We start from the raw sequence: 18,599 nt of genomic DNA, 5'->3' as shown, positions 1-18,599 counted from the left end.
ATTCAAAATGCTCTTTGACTGCGACATGAATGCCCCAATATAACCATATTAAGCCATTAGAGAGAAACAGTCGGAAGCTCATCACATCCGCCCCACACCAATACGGCCTCCATTAGCTGCGGAGTGACCCTGTGAACTCCTGTGATTAATATTTCAGACCAAACACACTTCTAACCCAGCACCTCTTCCCCCACCTCCCCCACTACCATCACCTCAGCATCACATCACCCTCCATAATTAATTATCCAGTGTTTGCAGCTCCCTGCCAGTCCAGTTCTATTAATACCCAACCCCCCAAATTTCTTTCGCACTCACACACATGCACACATTTTTATGTCCGTTCTGGCCCTGGGCAGCTAATTAATATCAAAATTTAATGGTGCTGCACTACATATATTGGCATTTGTAGCTTGCTATGAGCTGCAGTATTGGAGTACTGCTGGTGGTTTTATAGTTTCTTCATGGTTTCATCTCAGTGCATGACCAAATTTGGGAGAATAGACTCTGATAGTGCATGGATCTGTTTTGTGCACAGTGGTGCACCTCTATTATACACAGAAAAGTCTGCACCCCCACCCCCAGGAAAATAGGACATGTTCAATTTCCAGCTTTCCAATTGCAATGTTTGTTAAATCAACAGCTGTGCGTCATACATCTCTGCTCTCTCATCTCTATACCTCAAGGTTCTCCACCCAAAGTTGTATCACAATCACATCCCTGTTTGTTGAATGAAATGTGATTAAATCCAGTCTTACAAGGTTGTTTCAGCACAGCTTTAATCCACAACTGACCGCTGGCTACAGCTGACAGAGTCACAGCCAAAGATGCTGTGCAATTCTTCCCATCAAATATGGTCACTTTCATTCCAGATTTTGTGTATAATCCAAAGTTGGACGAGTGACTTCAAAAATGTCTAGTCAAAAAGCAAGTTTGTAAAAAAACCAAAAACTAAATGAATTATGAAATTAAAAGGTCAGCTTTATTACTATATGTATAAAAAGGAAACACAGTGTCCTTGTTAGATATATTATACATTTTTAGATAGCACTGTAACAACTATTGCAACACAAAGAGTGCTTCAAGTGAACAGTTACTGTCAAAGACTTCAGAATGTTTAAGGTCATATATTATCATCTACAACAAAAAGGCCATTCATGTTGTGTCTGCATAGAAACTGGGAATATCTGATTGAATATCTTGACTGACTTTCCATGAAGCACTCTGACAAGATAAATTCATCAGAAAGCTATAATCCTTTCAGTCTCCTCTTTTCAATCCTCTTCACCCAGGAGAGGAAGATGTAGATGATGGGTAGGGAATAGATATAAAGCTGATATTCATATTTTATTTTACATACTGTGTAAATGCAGAACACGATGTTGCAGTATGTAGCAACGCGTACATTTTGTCCTGCAGGTGTCTGTCCTGTGTAAACAGCACGTTTCGCTGCCACTGGTGTAAATACCGCAACCTGTGCACCCACGACCCCAGCAGCTGTTCTTTCCAGGAGGGCAGAGTGAACGCCTCAGAGGTACTGTACCTTCACATTAAGCGTGAGTTACATTTTCATTAGCTGATTAAATTGTAGCTTTCAAGTGCACAATTTATCTGTTCCCGTGTGACACTTTTACCTTAAAGGCACAAGCTGTGATTTAAATATGAAAACATAGCTGCACTAAGACTGTATAACCATGCTAGCAGCTCTCTGTGGCTGTGTATTAACAAACAGTGGTGTGTTGAGTTGAATGCTAGTGTCAGCATGGTAATATGCTCACAATAGCATTGCTAACATGTTGCATGTATAATGTTTACCACTTGGTAAGCATGTGTAAGCATGCTAACATGAGCTAATTAGCCCAAAACCATACTGTCACTGTGCAAAACACGAAGTACAGCTGAGGCTGATGGGAATGTCTACTGGCTTTGTGAGTATTTTGTCATAAACAAAGTACTGGACAAATTAGAAATTTGACCTGATGATAGCGCTACATGAAAAGTTGTAGGATCAACAATGTAATTAAATTAATTCAATTCAATAAAATGATATTTGTATAGCGCCAATTCATAACAAAAGTTATCTCAGGACACTTTTCAAATAGAGTAGGTCTAGACTGTACTCTTTATAAGATTATTTACAGAGGCCCAACAGTTATTAAAAAGGGGACATTTGTCTCCACCAAATTTCATGGCAATCTACCCAGTAATTGTTGAGATATTTTATTAAAAACCACAAATTTCAATCTCATGATGGCCCTTTAGGAAAAGTCAGGGGATCACATTAGGATTTATCGTCTAGGAACTATGAATTTCTACTAAATTATCCCTCCGACAGGGAATCCCAATAGCCAGGCTGGCTTAAAATTATTGACATTACAATAAGAGGATTACAATATACAAAAAGAATTTACTGTTGAAAACCAAATACATTGACAAAAAGTATTGTCCTAAATAATCCTAAACAATATGGTTGTATACACATTTACAACGGACTAGTCTCACAGTCTTACATATAGTTAAACATGTAGACATATCCTGTAGCATATGAATGCAAATTATATTTGGATTAACAATTTATTTGCCACATTAATCCCAGTGCTACATAAGCCCTTCATGTTTATAAACCACATTCATATGTATTAATACAGATTACATACGAGAGATAGCCAGACAGACACAGAAAGACAGAGGCCTACATACTGTTGATACATAATTAAATTAATCTCCAAAGGGAAAACTAGTTATGAAAATACTACTTATGTATTTATGCATAATATTGAGGCATAACAGCAGGGATATGGAAAAATATGCCTTTTATTACTATGAATAGTACAGTGTTTGTATGTTGTTTTCACAGGATTGCCCTCAGCTCCTAAACTCTGGGGAAATTCTCATTCCGGCCGGTGAGGTCCGACCCATCACCCTGAGGGCCCGAAATCTTCCCCAGCCGCAGTCGGGCCAGCGTGGCTACGAGTGCGTGGTGCATGTGCAGGGTGCCAGCCACCGTGTCACAGCGCTGCGCTTCAACAGCACCAGTGTGCAGTGCCAGAACAGCTCGGTATGACCTCAAACACTCCCAGTGGGAATCTCACAGCTGTCAAGTGAGGCACACAGCTTGGATGCTGTGTAGGCAAGGTACATAGGGTACATCAGTGAATACCGCCTGAGGTGTTGAGCATACTGAGGAGAAAGTAGTGGAAAGCGAAAGTGAGAGTGATGAGAAAAAGTGTAAAGCATGTGATAGAAAGGAAGAGAGTGGCAGGAAAAGAAGGAAGGATGGATGAGAAGAGAAGGAAAAGTGGTTAAAATCAAAAGGATTGAAACCTTAACTCCAACGTGATCTTGTCTGCTATGCTGGATATTGTCAGACTAACATCTAGGTGTTGACAAAGCATAAATGTGATGCTCCCAAAAGACAGTGACAGGTTTGGAATGAATAAAGGTGATTTTTTGGGGAATATTGTTGCACAATGCAAATCATAGGCTAAATTTTAATGCAAAGCATACCTTGCTACTCTGTGACAATGAATGAAAAGGCCATTTTCCTCAGATGTGGATGATCGGCCACCCCAGGCAGGGTTTGCGTCCCTACATGTCAAAGAGGAGAGGAGCAGACAGCCATGGCAGAAATGACAGATGGTTAAAAGCCTCGTCTCTCTGCTGCCCTTTCATCCTCTCATTTTACCCCACTCTGTCTTTCTCTGTATCTTTTTTTTTATTTTACTCTATCCTCTGTCTCTCTTTGACTTTCTCTCACTCTGGATCCATTTACTGCACACTCCCTCACTCTCTGTTTCTGCTTTTCAGTACATGTACGAGGGTGTGAAGATCAGTGACCTGGCAGTGGACCTCTCCATCGTATGGAACGGCAATTTCATCATCGACAATCCCGAGAAGATTAAAGGTGCCTTTGCTATCCATCAATGCCAGGCCAGAGAAGTGTAAAGCACTCAATCCACAGGGGATAGATGGGTCATAGAGATCACTTCAAGGCTTCCAAAGGGCCTTGAGAGAAAGTTCACAATAGCAGGGAGTGTTATCAAAAAACACCCAATCACTTGTGTGCCCAGAAGGATAAAGGGTGAATCTTCATATTTTCTCAGTTTGGCTATCACAGCCTCTCTTGGTTTCCTTTTCATCATCATCATGCAAGAAAAAGGTGTTTGTCAGTTGTCATTGTGGGTTGTACATCAAATATATCCCTGTTACCAAGGATATACACAGTGACAGCCATGAATCTGAACAGGCCTTGTCATGACGTGGGTAAGTTACTTTATATGGGCCATAAATAAAGGCTACTTACAGGAGATAGGATATGAGAGACAGACTTCAAAGAAAGCTTTATTGGATTAATACACCATCTTTTTTCTTAACACTTAAGGAGGAACTTAAACAAACATACGTTTTATGGATTTTATTGAATTCACATGTTAACTGTCCATGGTTGCAGCGAGTTATTTCTGGAGTTGAATGTAAATGCCGACTGAAGAATGCATTCTGATTTGATGATTAGTTGGTAGATCGAACTGTAATGGCATTCCCTGCTAGTCCAAATGTTGCAGAATATTCTTCAAGCTTCAGCTTCAGACATCAATATATGTGAAATTACTTGATATTTTACCAGTGCACCTCTACAAGTGCAGCGCCCAGCGGGACAGCTGTGGCATGTGTCTGCGGGCAGAGAGGAAGTTCCAGTGTGGATGGTGTAGTGGCGAGGGACGGTGCACCATGAAGCAGCACTGTCTTCCCATCTCCCCCTACGCTAGCCGCTGGCTCAACCTTTCTGCCAGGAATGTCAAGTGCACCAACCCACGCATTACTGAGGTTTGTTGTGTGTTTGTCTAGGCTGTTTCCCAGTAAGTCAGTCAGTTACTCTGTTAGTCGGTCATGCCACAAAGCTTACACATATAGTACATTTAAATAAATTGTGTAAACTCAAAATGTGTGTTTAGTAGTTACAGTAACTAAGAATGCAGCTTTATTTAGTCATTAGTTTTTTCAGAAGCAGGGATTTCTTCAACAAAATGTTCCATTTGTTTTCTCCAACTATATTTTAAAAAATCAAAGTAATAAAAGTTTTAAGTCTTGAACTAGACAAGACAGCTGAAAGCAATTATGGCATTGTAGTAATTTGTGCGGAAATTTTAAAGTTGATTAGTAGAACTCAGTTTAATATTGTTGGACAGTTTTGTGCTTTGCCAGAAATGTGGGATTAGACAAGACTTCTTGAAAAGTAAGTTAAAATAACATCATTTTATGGCTTAAGGCTTTATTTTAAGTTGGGATCATATACCACAGTTTTGTTCATATGCATAAATAGAGTAAGCATAACCACATTTCCTGTGATTATTAATAGTTTTTACTTCTGGAAACCACAATTTGAGTTCTATTGTTGCCTTTACTGGAAGAGCTTTGGAGCTAAAGCCTTTGTACAAAATGTCCAGTCACAAGCCTCTTCAGCCATCTGTCTATCTGTACCGCTTAGTATCAGAAAACAGTATGCCAGCACATCTTGATGGATATTCCTGGTAGTCAACAACAAACACAAACTTTATCCAGTTTCCCATCCAAGTGTCTGTTTACCTGAGACTTTCTCACATTTTTATTCCACGGCCGCTGAATACCTAAAGTGCTCAACAGCTAAACGAATTCAGTTTGTTTAGAAAGTGGTGATGGATCTTTTATGTCACAAACTCCTGTTCATTCTCTTGAATGAGGCGCAGTGGGTCAGGCACAGAGAAGCGAGGCTCTTCCACTTCAAAGAGCCGCGAGCCTTTGATGTCCCTGTCACATTATTAGTGTTTCTGAAGGAGCTGCAGCAGAATGAATCAACTACCGGGTGTTGCTTGGGAGTGGGGGGAGTATTGCTCCGACATCGCTCCTGTTCTGCTCTGCAGGTCCAAAGGTTTCCTGCTGGGATGGTTAACTTTACATTGGAAAGGACTGTGAATAGGGTTTCTCAAGGTTTTGCTATTCACTGCATCATTCATTAAAGTTTGTTTTGAATTATGGATTTCAAGGCTTTTTGATTTTAAGTAATTCACATATACTTAAGATATATGTACTTAATGTTTACATAGAGATTACAAAGACTATGGTGAATCAAAGTAAAGCGGACTCAAGATTCTGTAAAGAATCTAAAGAATTGAGAATATAAAGCAAGCCCAGTCACTGTTGACTCAGCACTACAATACTGTGCTATGGTTTTAGGTGTTGTTTAAGCGATATACGTGTATTTGAGGGCCAGTATTTTTGTACTAAAGTAGCCACGTTTACATTTTGTGGATTGAATAACCATTTAAACCATGTGACTCTCAACTAAAATTGCACCTAATTACATTTTTGGGAGTTTAACTCAACATTTTATTCTCTAATATGAAAAACTACTACTATCAAGTCATTATTGTATAGAAATTCTACTTGCATTGCAGGTTTGTGTTCATTTATATGGAGGGGGATATGACTGATGAGCTGATATCTGAGGACCCATTACTGTACGTAAAATCCTTTCTTAATCATCACTTTCTCCTCCTTCTTACGTAGGTGAGCCCAGTGGCAGGACCTCAAGAGGGGGGCACACTGGTCACCATCCAGGGCCTGAACCTGGGTCTGTCCTTCTCTGAGCTGCAGGGCAACGTGGAGGTGGCGGGTGTGCAGTGCACCCCGCAGGAGGAGGGATACATCACAGCAGAACAGTAAGAGAGACTCCTCCCCTCCCCTGTCCAGACACCCATGGATTCATACTGTACTGTACAGATGCACACACACAAACACAAGAAAATAAACACATGCAATCTTGTTCTTGCTCTCACGCTATTTTTCACAGACACTAGCTTAGTCTGTGAATAAGCCGGAGCCCAGTGATGCCTCATCAGGTTGTAGGATTGTGTGGGGGGCTTTGCATTGCTCTGGTGCAGTCAGAGCCAAAGGAAGAGACAGTCTTTGTGTCGTTGTCGTTATGAGGCTGTCGGCACAGCTGTAATTGAAATGCGCTGCATGTCGCTGACTGGAGGGACAATCTGTTAGCCATGTGTTTCTCTCACAGCCATGTAATGCGATTGGGCTCAGGCTGCAGGGACTTTATTTATATCCTTGTAAAAAAAAAAAAAAAAAAAGAAAAGAAAAGAAAAGAACATGCCAGCAGAAAATTGGAAAACTCTCGTGATGTATGAATAGCAGGGTTGGGCAGGGACGATTCATTGGGTGCTCTTATTGTATCGGGGAACGCAGAGTTACTTGCACAGAGCTGTGCATTCGGCAGGGCCATTCATTTGGCCCGCACTGTGCTTTAAAACATGGCATTACAGTTGTTACAACCATTAATTTCAGCATGGGGTCAGTTGCTATAATGACTTATTCATGGAACACTTTATCTTATTGACCTGACAGGCAATACTGATTTATTGAAGAAAACCCTATGTTGTCATGGCAACCAGAGGTAATGGTGGGTGGCAATCGTGCTGGAGATGAGGAGGGGTGTAGTTTATCATTTGAGTTATATTGCTGTTATAGGTTTCCCATTAGGAAGAAAGATGGCCCTCTGTATTGACCCACAACTTCTATGAAAGTCTGCCTCAATCACACTGGCCAGTAGAGGCCATTTTCTCCCAGTGCATTTCATAACAAATGTGATATAGTGCTGTGATTCTGCTGTGTGTGTGCCTGGCTTATGTTATTACTTGTATGCATGAGGATCTGTTGCATGCCTGTGTCTTTGTGCCCCCACATTCATGTATCTGTATCTTTTGTCAGGATTGTGTGTGAGATGGCTGCAGCTCCTAAAGGAAGTGCAGCAGGTCCAGTGAAGCTGTGTGTCGGCGAATGCAGACCAGAACTACGTGCACAGTCCTCCCAGCTGTACTCCTTTGTGGTAATTCTGACACTGGAACACATTTACTTTGTCCATTTGCTCTGAAACAAACATCAAGTGTTTGCTATAAATTGGGCTGAATTGAATTAGATGAAAACCTGGACTAGTTTGATCTATTCAAGCCCCTGCAATGATTCACTGCAGAGGAACACAGAATCATTTCTAAGTACAACATACAGCAGATTGTGGATAAGAGAGTTCATCATCATTATGAAGTTGTTTCTAATGATTTGTTCACCGTGTGTTGCTAATGAAAAGAATGGTGCGCTTTATTGTACTGAAGCCAATAAAGACGTTTGTTTGCTTTTGAAGATGCATTGCATTATTAGTATTTTTGAAATTGTTGATGGGGTTCATACTTCATTAAACTATTTATTTTTTTCTAAAAAAGCTCTTTGGTGTTCCTTTCTAACAGTTTTGTTATTAGCTTTCCACTGTGATTTATTCAGCCAAGGCCAGTAGAACGGGGCTTTTCAGAATCAGACAGTTACTAAGACATATTCTATATTCTGTGTTTGACCTATGTTGAATGAAACATTAATGAATTTTGGTTCTCCACAGACCCCTTCGATGCTGGCCCTTACCCCAGGCAGAGGACCTGAATCTGGGGGCACCAAGGTCACCATTGTCGGGGAGAATCTGGGCGCTGGAAGCACTGTTAATGTGTACTTTGGTAATCAGACCTGTGAGCTGTATAGGTGAGTCTGATAATAACACAACCTCCTGATGACGACCTCCACACAATATTAAAGATTTAGCTCTCTGTAATTTCTCTGAAACACAGTAAGAGATTGCTCTATTGCAAGAAGCACTTAAGATACAATTAAGTGTCTGTGCGTTAAATGAAAAGTCTTAATAATGATTTGCGAGGAGGTGACGAAACCCACAGTGTTAGGTATTATTCTGTGTATTTATAGATGTCTATTTAAAGTTCAAAATGCCTCACATGGTAGGAGTCAGGAGGGTGAGGCGAGGAAGCCATTAGCTAGAGCACCCTCTAATTACAGTGTTCCATCCTTAATGTGTCTGTAACGAGGAAGAGATGGGACAGTCTATAATGAATCCTCTACCCGTATAGTAATGTGCATGGCTCATAACTGCGTGAAGTCAGGGATTTGCCACTGCAGCAGCGAGTGGGCAGTCACAATCAAAGGCATGAATAAATCCCCCTTTTGGTACTCCCACCAGGAGGACCATGTCGGAGATTGTGTGCTTCTCTGCGCCGTCTGTGACGAGAGCTGGACCAGTGCAAGTCAGTTTGAGTGTGGACAGGGCCAAAGTTCCTGGAAGTCTGGCCTTTGAGTACATAGAAGACCCCACGGTCCAACGCATTGAACCCCTGTGGAGCATTACCAGGTAACACTGATCAATATAGTACTGCATACACACAGATACCAGCCAAATGTACTTACACCTCAAGAGAATGGAGTTTCAGTCCCTGAACATTTTCTGTGTTGAGTTTTCCAGTGTTAATCTGGGTTTTGTTGTGTTACTGTTACCTCAAACAGGCATGCAAACTTTAGTGCCATTCACACAAAGGCGATTCGTAGTACGCACATGCGTATCTCAAATGGTAGCAGCGTCACCATTAACAAATGATTCTTGCTTTCAAATAGAGAATACATTTGGCAGTTCTACAAGGTTCTCCCATGCTTATGGGTGACAAATATAGTGTTAGTTTTGATTAGTCAAACGTGTAATAATTTATGCGAGAGGAAGCAATCTAATTTGGCAAATTGCACCATTGCAGCACATAAGCTCTATTTTACACATACAGTATGTACTCGTGTGTTGAGCAAAAGATAGACAAGGACACTCTAGTCCTGGCTTGTAGAGATACAGTTACATGGAGAGTGATGCAAAGATGTGCAGTGTTTTGGTAGTCAGTTATAACAAGGTTGTTAAACGATACCTAATCAGTATCACCACAAGGTGACTAACACAAAAATTAAAATCTGTGTTCAAAATAGTACTTGTACCTGAAAGGTGCATTACCTGTATTCCACTAAATAAAAAATGGCACTTAATTTGGTATCGGGTGGGATTACCCAGCACTACGTCCCTACAGATTAGACTTCAGAGAGACACCCTGGCCCTCAGCCTAGTGACAGGAGGAGCTTTGCGGAGCTGCAATCAAGAGCCCTCATCATGAATGTGCAGTCCCACTATGTGGCCCTACAAGCTTAGGTACCCTTTGAAGTGTGAGAAGAGAAGGATTGGCACTCTGTCAGGCTGACTAGACTGGCCAGTTTTTTGAAGCCATTTTTCCTCATTTTCTCTCTTGTATTCTTCCCGTCTTTGTCTCTCCTCCTTTACTCGTCAATTCCATACTATAGGTTTCTAAGCTCACACTGCAGCACAGGTTATGCAAAGATTAGAGAGAGTGGTTTATTTTAATCACATCTAGCGCAGATATGTAAACAAGCAGCACCTGTATTCATGCTATGCCAGCCTCACAGTCATGGATGAATATAAAATAGCAGCCAGCTGGTTCGCCGTTTGATCTGGCTCTTCTGCCCAATAACAAAGAACAAGCTACCATGCCAGCTATACTTCCTCAAACGTGCATTAATGCAGTTACTCTGGAAAATGTAGGGTTTGCAAGTTAAAAAGATTGATCTCTTTGCGGCTGCCACTGATTAAATCATGGAGAAAATTCAGTTTGTGTTCATATATAGTCTACCTGGTGCTGAAGTGTTGTATGTGTGTGTGTGTGTGTGTGTGTGTGTGTGTGTGTGTGTGTGTGTGTGTGTGTGTGTGTGTGTGTGTTTGACTAATAATTCTTGTTAGTTATGAATCAACTTGTTCCTTCCTTGCAAACAGCGGACACACCACCATGACAGTGACAGGAACCAACCTGGATGTAGTTCAGGAGCCACGAGTCAGAGTCAAATATGGCGGCCATGAATCTGTCAATGTAAGTGTGACAACTGCTTATATACTGCACTCAACCATCATTGATTTTGCTTACTCAAGCTGATAGAAAATGTCACAGTTGTGTTCCTTATTGATAGTTTGCTACAGTTTTAACAAGGGAGATTTAGTATTGTGGTGAATTAAATGTCCTAGTTTTTGTTTATACATGGTCTGTACTGACATTATTTTAATGGAGCCAAAGGTATTTATGCAGTTTGGCCACACATCTATAGTTCTTATAATGGAGTGACAGGTTAGTTTAGGCTTTTGAGTATGAAATATTGTATACCTACAGAACTACCAAAAGTGTGAACAGCAGCAGAAAAACAACCAGTCTCTGTACCAAACAGCCTGCAGGATGGAGTGCAAATCAACCAACAAGAGCTTGACATATTATGGCACAATCTAATAGGTTGTAGTTTGGAAAATGTGTTGCTGTGCTTGTAAAAATTAAGCCATACTACATAAACAAAAGAGTTAGAAAGATGATCAATATAGAGAGGTCCATTTCAAAATGAGATTTTGAAAAACTGACATGAAAGTACAACTCAGTTTTTGGAGGTGATTTATGGTGCTGATTCTGCTTGCCTGAGCTCCTAAGGCAGGTCACTTCAAAGTGATTGATTGTTCAAAAGTGCTGGAGCCCCGATGGCAAAAGTCCACTCACCTTTAGCCTCAGTGTTTTCCACACTGGACAAGTCAGAGAATTGCCTGAGGATCTGAGACTGCATACAGGGTTGAAACTTCTGGAACTAACTTTTGGCTCGACTTTGAAAGAAATCAATATATATACCGGTAATCTTAAAAATCAATTTTAAGGTCGCTAGTGAAGAGATGCCAGCAATGGAATGATAAGATAGTTTGCTTGTACCAGCCTAAGATAGACAGACATTTTTTATTGATCTCAAAATAAAGACATATCGTATGAGGATTAATGTTTTTATTTTTTTCTAGACCATGTAAGATTGAGAAATTGTTTGGAAAAAAAATGCTCTCAGCTGAGGGGAACAATGTCGAGGTCAGTCTCAAAACAGCTTGAACTTTTCAATTAACAACACAAAACACATACTGTATCACTGAGGCATTCCTGGAAAGGGGAATGTGCCTCATCTTTGGAAACTGTTTGGAAAAGGAAAGCCACTTTTAAAAAAATACTAGACAGCTGAACGAATGAACCACCTGTCTATCACTGTCCCCCACAGGCGAACTTCAACCAGTCAGATCAGCAAACCATACAATGTAGTCAAACTCTTACCGAAGCCAGCAGGGAGAAGAGTGAAAAAGAAAGAGAAGAGTGAGAAAAGCCTTCAGTGCAGTTCTTTGCTCCTCTTTCTAGGAAAATATACAGTTCTGATATAACCAATCCTAGCAGCATCTATACTAACCTCTTTACAGTCACTTCTCACACATATCGTCACACACAGCTAGCCGTAAACCCTGCCCATAGCTCATGCTGTAGCTGGCAGTAGTTCTCCATAGGACGCTGATTGGTCCAAACCACTGGGGTTTGGACACAAGTGCATAGCTTGAAGCCTAACAAGATGGATTCTTGCCAGCTGCCTCGAAGTTTAGGTTTCAGTGCTTTTCCTATAAAGAAACACTGTATCTAAAGATAATATAGCTGAGGTGGACGCATGTGAAAGAAAACCAAGATGAGACCAGTGAAAATTGTAATGTGTTTGAAGAACATGTTTTTTCTGTAGACAGTGTTCTGTGTGAGGGGTATGCCCTGAGCCAATTAAATGGCTTGGTAATGATGCCAGCCCAGAATTTGAGCCAGTCAATTAAAACTGCATGTTTTACAGTGTCACTGGCAGCACTGAGATCTAAAGGGATTAAAGCTGAACTTTCACCCGAATCAGCAGCTAAAAAAGGGTCATTGGTAAATTTAATGAGGGCAGTCTCTTTATCGCACATATCTTGAAAACATAACTGGAATTGCTTAAAAATATTTTGAATTACAAAAGCAGTTAATTGACTCGAAACAACTTTCTGTGAAACCTAAGATAAAACCGAAGCTTAGAAATTGGCTTGAAGCCAGTGGAGTTTAAAAGATCTCTTTGTTTTTGAGACGGATTTTCAAGAACTACACAAGAAAACAGAAGGCGCATTCCAACTCCAGAGAGCTACTGGTTATTGATAAAGTATCCAAGTATCGATAAAGTATCAATAACTAACTGCTGTTATAGGAATTTGGTATTATCTGGGTAGGGGATTGGCTGAATATGAAATATAGTTTCTAGTAGATATACAGGACAAATGGCCTCAAAACATAAAAACATCCTTCATTAACATTACCCAGGTGTCTGCCTTTACATCAGTACTGCAGCAATTGTTGTGGCAAAGCAGCCACTATGCATTTACAGGCTGAAGGTCAAAAACATAAGAGCAGACAGGTGAACATATAGATAGGAGGAGGTAAATATACTGGAGATACTGTAACAGCTGATGTTATTCATCAGTCAGATATATAGATATCCTTATTTTCAGGTTCTGTAGGTTAACACTGCAAAGACCATGAGTATATTTAAAGTTGAATGACATTAAAAGGCTCCAAAAGATTCATAACATCTGGATGTTAATATCTATCATCATCTGGACTGATAATAGTCACATTTGGGCATGAAATGAGACATCTGCTCGGATCTACTCTGCAAAAGTGGTTTCCAAAAAAGTGCAAGCAGCCCTAAATGTATTGCCTTAATGTCTTCACATGAGGCAGAATTAATGATTGCTAGAATATTTAAAATGTTTTTAAGTTGAATTGCTTTCAAAAGATATTTCTGTGGGTAAAATATTGACTCCTGGATTTTCGGCTGGAGATTTAAAAATGGCCATTTTCTCATAATGAACCCGTAAGAAGATTAATTATCTGCATCTTTCAATAATTTATGCAATTTTTAATCATGCAACAAACAACACTGTGAGACATTATATCATTAAATATGTGTACGGTCATATGTAGTCTGGTTTCCATAATATGTATCACACTGGCTGTGGGTATTGTTTGTACTGTGTACTCAGTGTAACTTGGACACCTGATTTGATTCCTTTCCAGGTTTGCAAAGTGCTAAACACAACCACCATCAGCTGCTTTGCCCCCTCTCTAAAAGCGGAGTACACTGCAGACCAGGAGACGATCAAACACGTGGACGAGTTTGGCTTCGTCTTCAACAACGTCCAAGCTCTGCTCACTTACAACAACACCAGCTTTGTATACTACCCCAACCCTTACCTGGAACCACTCAGTCTATCAGGAGTCCTGGAGCAGAAACCTGGTGCTCCAATCATACTCAAAGTACGTCTGCAATTATGCTATTACTGCTATTATGGTTTATTTTTTGACTCCCCTTCAACAGACAGAGGAAATTCTCGAATCCATAACGGTCTGGTACTAACAGTGACATATAAGAATTGCACCTTTACCCTAACCCTCACTGCTGTCCCTTAAGTCATCGATAAATCTGATCACATTATCTGCTAGAATTAATATTTCTAAACCGGTTTTATTGTGAAATCAATTCTATTTTCTAATGTTGTAAACAAACGACACAATCGTGGACATAAGTTGTGATTTCTTATCTATCTCATGTTTCTTTAACTGAGAAAAAAAGCTTTTCTGACGAAATATCCATGACATTCCCCATGAACTCCTCTGCTTCCTGTCACAGGGAGGACACAACTTGTAGTTTCTGGAATAGATTTTTCCATCTGCCTTTCGCTTTCACCCCATGTACAATCGCACATTTTTAGCTCAGTTTGTTGTGAAGGAACAGCATGGCAGATGGGTTTGCATCATGAAGCAATCTGCCTTTGTTAGGTAAAATAATTTAGCAGATTTCCTGTAAAATCACAGCGTAGAATGTACTGTAAAAGACTGCAAGATGGTTGATTACAGTAATTATACTAATGCCCCCAAATTGCAAGGTAATAATTTATTTTTGGGTTTAAAATGCCATATGATCAGCAAGAAGTTCCAAAATAGTGAAAACATTACATTTGCATTAGACTGTTTAGAGTTACTGTACAATAGATACAATACAACATCTGATGCCTTAGACCAGACCTTTATTTGTTTGTTTGTCAATTACTGTTTACTTTTTGAAAACTACTTTGTTCTTTTAAGTAAATTGTTATTTTCTGTAGTTGTGTATATTGATCTGTAACTGTGTTGCAGGGACGTAACCTGGTGCCATCTGCATCTGGTGGAGCCAGGCTGAATTACACGGTGCTGATTGGAGATACGCCCTGTTCTCTCACTGTGTCCGACACTCAGTTACTCTGTGAGCCACCAAACCTCACCGGGCAGCACAAAGTCCTGGTCAGTCTAAAACGGTTTCTGCCTATGCAGCGGTTTTCTGTCTGTCTGTGCATTTGATTGCCTGTCTGCATGGATGTGGGTCACTGTCTGTAGGTCAGTGCTTGTCTGTACGTCACTGTGTTTGTGGGTCACCGACAGGCTTTCAGTTAGTCGCTGGCTTTCTGTCATTTTCTGTCACTCATGGTCTGGTAGGTTCCCAATTACAACACACTGCCCTCCAGAATTATTGACAGACACTCTTGCAAATAATGAGAAAAGAGCTGTAAAAAGAAAAGCTGGTGTGCCTGAAACCTTTAAAGATTGTTTTAATCAAAGGCGTTCAAAGACTGTTCAGGAAAATGGTCCATATCTCTATTGTACTTCACACTATTGTGAATTCATGGCCGGCCTTTTTCATTAATGATTATTTTCTTTGTTATTTTGTTATTTTCAGCACTGATTTGAAATACTGTGCGTATGCCTGTGCTATTATTATTATCCAGGTCCAAGTAGGAGGACTCCACATCTCTCCAGGAGAAGTTCACATCCGGTCCGACAGCCTGCTGACCCTTCCTGCCATCTTCAGCATCACAGCTGGAGGAGGGCTCCTCCTCATCATCGTCATTATAGTCCTACTGGCCTACAGACGGAAGTCACATGAGAACGACCTCACTCTGAAGCGCCTGCAGATGCAGATGGACAATCTGGAGTCCAGAGTGGCTCTGGAGTGCAAGGAGGGTGAGTGAGACTGATCTGAGAGTTTATATTATCATAAATCATGTTCATTAAAACTCACATTCCCAAAAGAACATCTACTTTTGTTGTTGCCTTATAGCGCCATCTGTTGAGAAGTGATGTTTTGACTGATGTTTGTGCTGGCTTTGCTAACAAAATTATTCATGAATGTAGATCTATTTACTCACATATATTGGCTGAGGAATGATTGAAAGACTTGATGAAAGTTCAATAATGATAGCTAGCTGTACGAAGCTATGGGTCATTTTAAAGCTATAAACGTTTTAGGGTGAGATATATTCTGACTTGTAATAATGTAACAAACAAAAATATAGCTACTGTAAGATACATTATGAACTGTATAATGTTCACAGAGACATATGGATCTAAAACACTCTCAAAATATAGATTTTAAATGCTTACTGCTTAACTGCATTCCAAACTCATCATGATTCTGATTCATCTAATCACTATTTGTCATCATTCAATTGTTAGACTGTTCAAGTATTTATCAGAAACAGAAAGGAAAACACTTTACTATGATAAAAGGCTAAAAAGATCAATGTCACAAAACATTTGGCAAAATATTTGACTCACACCTCCATCATATGCAGCCTTTGCAGAGCTGCAGACAGACATCAATGAGTTAACGAGTGACCTGGACCGAGCTGGCATCCCCTACCTGGACTATCGCACTTACGCCATGAGGGTTCTCTTCCCTGGAATCGATGATCACCCTGTGCTCAGAGAGCTGGAGGTAAGTAACCTCTGAAGCAGCGCTGCAGTACTTGAATCCAGTTTCAACCATTTTTCTGACATCTTGACCTTAAGGCTCCAGTATACTCCAAACTAAATTGATTTTGGCTTGTTGGCAAGTGCTGTCAAACTGCTGTCGAACAGAGCGGGGTGAGCAAATGTCAGTCTACTCACTGCGGTTTGAGGTCTGTTTGTTTAATGGTGTCCACATCAGCCGGAAGAGCTTGTGAGCAGATTTTATTTGGAGTTTGCTCCCTCCCTTAGTCTCAGTCATGCACCTATTTTGAGTATCTGACTCCTAACTTTTTACATTCAAAACATTTTTAACAAATCATTTTTCTACACCCGATCCCACACTGTTTAATTTATTAATCAGAAACCTTATATCTTATGCATCAATGAGTTGGATGTTGAAAGATGCAGTACAGATGTCCTGCAAATAGATCTACATTTAAGCTGATAAAGAAGATCATTCTATAAGTTTTACATTTGTGCTATAGTGTTTAATGACTATTTTATATTTGTCTTCGGTAGGATTTGTTTTGTTCTGATTTTGTTCTTATCCTCATCTTTTCAAATACTCAGGACCTGGTTTTGAAAATGTTCTTTGACAAGACTGGGCAAGACTGTTGTTATTATTGCCCTGATCTCAAGGGTTTAATTCTGAACCCCTTCATACCTAATTTAGAAGAGACTCTGATGACAAATCATTTGCCTTTTCATTATTTCAACAACTTGTCAGGTACTCAAGGTCAAATTGGACTGGTGTTGCCATTTATGGTTGAGTTAATCAAGCTGTTATTATGGTCACAAAGATTTCTAAAGATTTGTGTTCTGAAGAGCCTCTCTGATTGCAGTTTAAAAATCAAATTAACAGACCCTTTATTTGTTGCAGACAAATGAAGCTTAGTTTATGTATTTTCTTGATAAACATCTTAGTAAGTTTAGAAACTATAACTCAAAAGTTTCCCAGAGGGGATGGATGTGTCAGGAGCTGCGCATGAGGGTTACGTCACTGCTACTGGGCAAAGCTTGTAGCTGCACCAGTGGTTCTGATTTGCATTTACACCTTGAGATGGTTTATGAGACATTTTCTGTATATTTCATTCTGTTCTTCATGATCCTCCATCTATGTTGTGACATTTTTCATCCTTGGGTGAACATTATCTAATGAGCATGTGCATCTTTGTGTGTGTGCAAAAATGCGTTATGTGTGTAGGTGCCGGGGAGCGGACAGGCGAATGTGGAGAAAGCCTTGAAGCAGTTTGCTCAGCTGGTGAATAACAAGGTTTTCCTGCTGACATTCATCCGTACACTGGAGCTGCAGCGCTCCTTCTCCATGCGTGACCGCGGCTACGTTGCCTCGCTCATCATGACCGCTCTGCAGGGACGGCTGGAGTACGCCACAGACATCCTCAAACACCTGCTCTCAGATCTTATAGAACGCAACCTGGAGAGCAAGAACCACCCCAAACTACTTTTACGCAGGTGAACTAACAAAGGATTTAAGTTGTATCCCATTATATAGTGTGATAATGTTTTTCATTTTGTCTTATTAGTCATTTTGGGACAGTGAGTCATTTTGTTCAGCTGAATATTGGATTTAACACAGAGAACTGTATAAATATGAGTTAAGGCATTGCCAAAAAAGTACACATTGACTGCAGGGAGTTGTACAACTTGTACAACCGCAATCTTTTTTCTTTACTGGAAAAGCTTGGGGTTAGGCAATAGTCGAATCTTAGTTGCAATTGCTAAGGAAGAGAAAAGTAGTTTTCCTTGTGACTTTCAGGGACCAATTAGAATAACACTCTCCAATTTCCTCCTCACTTTCTCTGTCCACATTTTCCACTTTTAAACTAGACGCCTTTTCTGTCACAAACCTGACCAGGTCTGATCAACTTATCTTTTGGCATAGATAATTCCTTTGTGAATTGTTCTTTCCAGCCCAGTTACCTCACTTCTGATGGATGAGTAACTAGGCCAGCGAAGGAGAGCCCACCTCTGTTCAGCTTTGTTTTGTGC

General features: G+C 40.3%; 1 protein-coding gene across 1 annotated transcript in view; it reads left to right on the top strand.

Annotated features, from left to right (window-relative positions):
• LOC127371060 (plexin-A2-like) overlaps positions 1–18,599 on the top strand; it is a 73,691-nt gene that overhangs the window by 41,425 nt on the left and 13,667 nt on the right. Inside the window, exons 9-22 of the mRNA XM_051413630.1 lie at positions 1,417–1,531; positions 2,855–3,055; positions 3,805–3,901; positions 4,622–4,821; positions 6,541–6,692; positions 7,750–7,867; positions 8,429–8,565; positions 9,056–9,223; positions 10,691–10,784; positions 13,842–14,081; positions 14,961–15,104; positions 15,587–15,821; positions 16,433–16,575; positions 17,794–18,062. Coding sequence (XP_051269590.1) covers positions 1,417–1,531; positions 2,855–3,055; positions 3,805–3,901; positions 4,622–4,821; positions 6,541–6,692; positions 7,750–7,867; positions 8,429–8,565; positions 9,056–9,223; positions 10,691–10,784; positions 13,842–14,081; positions 14,961–15,104; positions 15,587–15,821; positions 16,433–16,575; positions 17,794–18,062 — 2,313 coding nt within the window. The remainder of the gene's footprint in view (positions 1–1,416; positions 1,532–2,854; positions 3,056–3,804; positions 3,902–4,621; positions 4,822–6,540; positions 6,693–7,749; positions 7,868–8,428; positions 8,566–9,055; positions 9,224–10,690; positions 10,785–13,841; positions 14,082–14,960; positions 15,105–15,586; positions 15,822–16,432; positions 16,576–17,793; positions 18,063–18,599) is intronic.

The sequence above is a fragment of the Dicentrarchus labrax genome, unplaced genomic scaffold, assembly GCF_905237075.1.
Source record: "Dicentrarchus labrax unplaced genomic scaffold, dlabrax2021, whole genome shotgun sequence".
Classification (NCBI taxonomy): Eukaryota; Metazoa; Chordata; class Actinopteri; family Moronidae; genus Dicentrarchus; species Dicentrarchus labrax.
The sequence above is the reverse complement of the archived record's forward strand: the minus strand, read 5'-3'. Positions and strand labels throughout refer to the sequence as shown.